This window comes from Gorilla gorilla, chromosome 17 (genome assembly GCF_029281585.2).
Source record: "Gorilla gorilla gorilla isolate KB3781 chromosome 17, NHGRI_mGorGor1-v2.1_pri, whole genome shotgun sequence".
NCBI lineage: Eukaryota > Metazoa > Chordata > Mammalia > Primates > Hominidae > Gorilla > Gorilla gorilla.
In genome coordinates, this window is record NC_073241.2 from 90,123,099 (window position 1) to 90,129,438 (window position 6,340).

At 33.5% G+C, this 6,340-nt stretch overlaps 1 protein-coding gene across 1 annotated transcript; it reads right to left on the bottom strand.

The window, feature by feature from the left end:
• Nucleotides 1-5,592: 5,592 nt before the first annotated feature.
• Nucleotides 5,593-5,943, bottom strand: LOC101127980 (non-histone chromosomal protein HMG-14-like). Its single transcript, XM_055368081.1, has one exon. The coding sequence runs from the start codon at nucleotides 5,941-5,943 to the stop codon at nucleotides 5,593-5,595; it is 351 nt and encodes a 116-aa protein (XP_055224056.1).
• Between the last annotated feature and the right edge of the window lie 397 nt (nucleotides 5,944-6,340).

Consider the following 6,340-nt stretch of genomic DNA (forward strand, 5'->3'; position numbering starts at 1 on the left):
CATCTACACCATTCAAACCAGACTTTTAAACCTTTTAGTATGACAAATTTCTGAGATATATAGAATACAAAGAATAATATAATAAATCCCCATGTAGCCAGCACCCAATTTCAACTATTATCAACATTTAACATTCTTATTTTATTTATTCTCTTACTTTTTTCTTGAGTATTTTAAAGTACTTCTAAGGCATAGTTTTATCCATAAATGGTTCACTATGCATCTCCACCAAATAAAGATATTATTTTTAACATAACCATGATACTATTATCATACCTTAAAAATTAACATTAATAATATTATCTAAGATCCAGTCATTTTAAAATGTTCTCCAACTATCTTAAATTTCTATTTTTATTTAATGAATTTTAATCAAGGTCTCTTAAATCTTTTGTGATTTATTGTAGTTCTTTCACTTTAAAAATGTATTGATGTTTGATACGATAAAATGCACAGATTATTAATTGTAGAGTCCCATGAGTTTTATAAGTATACACCTCAATATAACCACTACCTCAAACAATGTGCAGAATATTTTAATCACCTTATAATGTTCTCTAATGTTTTGTTGTAGGCCATCCCACCCCACCACAACTAACGAGACAACCATTGTTAAAATTACTACCATCATAGCTTAGTTCCACTATTTCAGAACTACATATAAATGAAATAAAAAGATGTATACTTTCTTCTGACTGGATTTTTTCTTTAAACATAATGTTAATGAGATTTGTTCATGTTGTTTGTATTAGTATTACTACTGGAGAATAGTATGCTATTAAATAAATATGTCACCATTTGTTTTACTATTCACCTCTTGATAAGTGACTTCCACTTTTCTTTGGTGAAATAAAGCTACATTTGATCATTCTTGTACAGGTATTTTTGTGGACTTCAGATCATATTTTTACAATTTCCCCTGAACAATACCTAACAGAAAAGTTTCTAGGTCATATGGTAAATATAGGTCTTAATTTTATTTAGACAAAAACACAAAACTATTTTTGTGAAGTAGAAGTATGCTTTTGAACTTATGCCACCAATGCCTAAGAGTTCTGGCTATATACCCTCATCAAATTTGGTGTTTCATCTTTAAAAAATTTTGGCCATTCTAATGGGGGTCTAGTGGCATTATATATATTTTTAAATAGTTATTTCTGAGGTTACTAGTGATGCTGAGTGTCTTTTTGTGTATTTATTGATCATTTTAGCTTTTTTCTAAATTATCTATAGAATTTTTTTTCCATTTTTATCATATCTGTCTTATTAATTTGATATAGAAGTTGTTTATATATATTTGGTATAAGCCCTTACTGAGATATTTGTATTGCAAAAATTGCCACCAGTTTGTGGCTTGCCTATTCATTTTCTTAATTTTTGAGAGTAAATGTGTTAAACTTTGATGAAATATAATTTATGAACGTTTTCTTCATTAATTACAGTGCTTTATGCCTTGCTTTGAAAATAGTTGTCTATTTTCAGTCACAAAAATAGTCTTGTATATCTTTAAATAAATTTTGTAATTTCAGCTTTTATATTTAGATCTATGGTCTGAAATTAAATTTTAGTACATAGTGTAAGATAAAAATTGAAGTTTTTTTTAAATAGCCAGTTTCTTCGGAACCATTGGTTGAAAAGACTGTCTTCTCTCCTACTGAATTATCTTTTTGTCACTGTAAAAATCAATTGAATGGATATATGTGGGTTTATTTCTGAACTCTCATTTCTGTTGCATTGATCTATTTGTCTCCATGTATACTAGTACTTAAATTGTTTTAATCACTGTTAATGTATATTAATCTTTGAAATGGGGTTGTTCAATTTCTCAGTTTTTAATATCAATATTATTTTTGGCCATTTAAGGTCTTTTTAAAATTTTCTTTTGACTGCTTTTTATTATTTGGCTATTTTCATGTCCATATTAATGTGAAATTAGCTTGTTAATTTCTACCAAAAAATACCTACCAAAAATTTTATTGGGGTTTCAGTGAATATAAACAGATCAATTTAGGTAGAACTGATATCTGAATATTAATACTGAATCTTTTTGTCCATGAACATGGTATATCAGTTTATTCAGGTCTTTTAAAATTTATTTTAGCCATGTTTTGTAGTTTCCAGTATTTGTGTGTCTTGCACACATTTATTAACTTTAAAATATTTAATGTTTTGCTATTTATAAATTATGTTTTATTGTATTTTTCAATTAATTGTTGATTGTATATTATACTACAGTTGATTTTTGTACATTGGGCTAGTGTACTGCAACCTTCCCAAATTCACTTATTTATTCTAGTTTTATTTGTTTTTGTAAATTGCTTTGGATTTCCCAACATAACCACAAATGAATATGCAATTTTCATTGTTCTCAGATGTTATTAACATAAATGAACAAAGAACAGAGAAATCACATTGTTGATTTATTATTGTTAAATGATTAAATAATGTAGAGAATATTTTTCCAAAGGTATTTTCTTTTAAAACACTACACAGATATTTGCCAGATTTTAAATATAAATTCAAATGAGCATTGGTGTAGTGTTAACTTAATTGCTTTGGATGGCATTTTAATTATTTGTATTTTCTATTTATTCCCAATTGAATAATAGTAATGTTATTTCATTGCCAGTCATAAAATATGTTATAAGGACTAGACAATGACTTGTATAAAAAAGAGCATATTCTCCACCCAGACTCACACTGACAGAATGTTGAAGCACACATCATGCATTATTTCAGGTGTCAATAATTTCTACAGAGCTTCTTCTGTGTCAGAAATAAACTATCTGATTTGAAATACTGAACAGCTACCAGAGGAGGTTTCTCATTAGTTGTCGATTCACATAAATATTGGAAAATAAAAAATTGGTCCTGTAGAGATTATGTAATTTCCTTCTTGAAAGATGTTAGATGACATTAATATGAATTGCTTTGAGCTTGTAATAAATCCTAGCTATCAAGCCTTTAAGTCAAAGAAATACACATTCCCTGTCATTACTTGGGCCAAGTTGCTCCTTTTAAAAAGTACATCTCCAGATAAATCTTGCTAGTGTCAAATTTTGTCTTGATTACCACGTAAGCCAAGTCACAATGTGTCCTCTATGACCAATGTCCCAGCAAGAAGTGTATGTGAGGTTCACTATTAATCTTTCTGTTATTTGGAAGAATGACATTGATGTAACATTGAGAATTACTGGCTTCAGAAAGGAAAACAAAGACAATATTTCAAACATTTTTTAGTGCTCTGAATTTTATTCATTCTGTGGTGATATTATTTCAAACTATTCCCAATTTGAGGGTACTCACAAGGGAGAGATACAACCAAAGATGTAAATTTTCCTACGTTAAATTATGAAAGACATGCACACTATCTGCTGCCCGCTTGATGTGGAAAGATATGTGGGCAATTAATTTCTAGAAGTGTGAAAAAAATCATCCTATTCCAGTACTGTAGAAAGTAAAACAGGACAGAAATTTTGCATATTATTTTTTAAACAATGTTAACAATTAGCATCATCTACAATGGTAAAGCAAACAAAGGGATAGTAAACTGTTTTCCCTCTTTCTCTCCCAGGAGAAAGACCGTTTTAGTAGCGCTTGTTACATGAAAAAAACAGCAGATGTATCATGAATGGAAAAATGATTAATAGCTGGATTAATACATAAAAGACCTAAAGTCTGGCTTAATATTTTTTTCTTATATTTGAGAGATGAATTTTATCTAAATTATGAAGACTAACAATAGAATGAACTAGACACTCCTCAGCTTAACAAATAGAACATTACTAATTTATGAGCTCCCCGTGAGCCTTTTGCAATTCAATACCTAGCCTCTCTTTCTGAATTTCAGATTCATACTTCTCCTGCTGTAGACATATTTATCTATTCCTAAAAATGTATTATTCAATCTTGAAGTGTTTTGAACTTCATATAAATGTTAGACTTGCTGTGAATCATTCTGCACACTTTTCAAAGATTTTGTGAGATTTATTTGTCTCAATACATGCAGCTGTGTTTGATTTGTTGTTACTGTTGCATAGTATTCTAAAACTTGAATCTGGCCAGGCGTGGTGGCTCACATCTGTAATCCCAGCACTTTGGGAGACCCAGGCAGTGGTTCACCTGAGGTCAGGAGCTCCAGACAAGCCTGGCCAAAATGGGAAAACGCCATCTCTACTAAAAATACAAAAATTAGCTGGGCTTGGTGGTGGATGCTTGTAGTCTGAGCTATTCAGGAGGCTGAGGCAGGAGAATTGCTCGAACCTGGGAGGTGGAAGTTGCAGTGAGCTGAGATCTCACCACTGCACTTCAGCCTGGGTGACAGAGCGAGACTCCACCTCAAAAATAAATAAATAAATATTAAAAAAAGAAAAAAAACTTGAATCCATAATAATGTCTTCGTCTCCCCTTCTTCAGTGGGCATGTTAGTTGTTTCTTGTTTTCTTGCTACTACAAAGCAAGCTATACACATTTCATTCTATTTCTCCTGTAGAACATGTGCAAGAATTGCATTTAGGTATAAAATTTTTGGTCACTGTACACTTTACTGCCTCACATTAATTAGTTTCCAAAATGGGGGCAAAGGCTATGAACAGACAATTCTCAAAAGAAGACATTCATGCAGCCAACAAACATATGAAAGAAAAGCTCATCCTCACTGTTCATTAGAGAAATACAAATCATAACCACAATGAGATACCATCTCATGCCAGTTAGAATGGTGATCATTAAAAAGTAAGGAAACAATGGATGCTGGAGAGAATGTGGAGAAATAGGAATGCTTTTACACCGCTGGTAGGAGTGTAAACTAGTTCAACCATTGTGGAAGACAGTGTGGCAATTCCTCAAGGATCTAGAACCAGAATTACCATTTGACCCAGCAATATACTGGCTATGTGCCCAAAGGGTTATAAATCATGCTGCTATAAAGACTCATGCACACGTATGCTTATTGCAGCACCATTCACAATAGCAAAGACTTGGAACCAACCCAAATGCCCATCCATGATAGACTGGATAAAGAAAATGTGGCACATATACACCATGGAATACTATGCAGCCATAAAAAGGATGAGTTCATGTCCTTTGCAGAAAAATGGATGAAGCTGGAAACCATCATTCTCAGCACACTAACACAGGAACAGAAAACCAAACACCACATGTTCTCACTCATAAGTGGGAGCTGAAAAATGAGAACACGTGGACACAGGGAGGGGAACATCACACACCAGGGCCTGTTGGGGGGTGGGGGCCTAGGGGAGGGATAGCATTAGCAGCAATACCCAATGTAGATGACGGGTTGATGGGTGCAGCAAACCACCATGGCACGTGTATACCTATGTAACAAACCTACACGTTCTGCACATGTATCCTAGAACTTAAAGTATAATTTTAAAAAATGACATTCTCATTGTTTATTAATCCAATAACTATATTTCATAAATATATAAAGAAAATAAAGCAAGCTTGACATGAAAAAAAATGTTTCTACAGCTACTAAAAAAGTTACATTTATGAAATAATTGATAAAATATTCCTCTAGGTTGTACAAGGATGGGGACAGGAACCAGGGACAAGACATGGTATTTGGTATTAATGAGACTTGGCTTCTTTCTCTCTCATTTCATCAAAGGCTGGATTCTCCTCGGTTTTCATGTCACTATTTTCTGCAGGTCGATCTTCTTTAGTTTCTTGGTTAGCCATGTCACCCTGTTCTCCCTTTGCACCGTTTTTTTCCCCTTTTGTTTGTACTTTTTTGTCTGAAGATTTATTCTCTCCTGTTTTCATTTTTGGCTTCATTTCCACTTTTGCAGCAGCAGGTTTAACAGACAACCGAGCTGATGTCCTCTTGGGCTCTTCCTTCACCACCTCTTCTGCTGAGCTGACCATCCTCTTGGGCACCTTAGTGGGAGGGAGTGCGCTTGCTGGGTGCCTGCAAGACATGAGATGCTGAGATCCTCTGTGAAGCTGGGCTGCCTGGCCACTGCTGCTCCTCCCACTGCCTGAGGTGCTGAGCAAATTTTCTGTAGAAACGTAGTCTCTGCCACTTTGCCCAGGCTGGTCGCAACTCCTAGCCCTTAAGCATTTCTCCGACTTTGGCTTCCCAAAGTGTTTGGATTACAGGCACTCTGCCACATTTGTTGATTGACTGATTTTTTTCCTTGGAAGTAGTCACATTTTACTGATCTTTTGTAAGTGAACTGTGTAAACTCTGGGTGTGGATTTTGCTAGAGAATACTGAAACTTCTGTTTTACTAGATAATCCAGTTAGGTTCAGATCATGACTTTTTTTTTTTTTTTTCTTTTCTGCAGTGGTTTAATGCTCAATTAGGTTCACCAA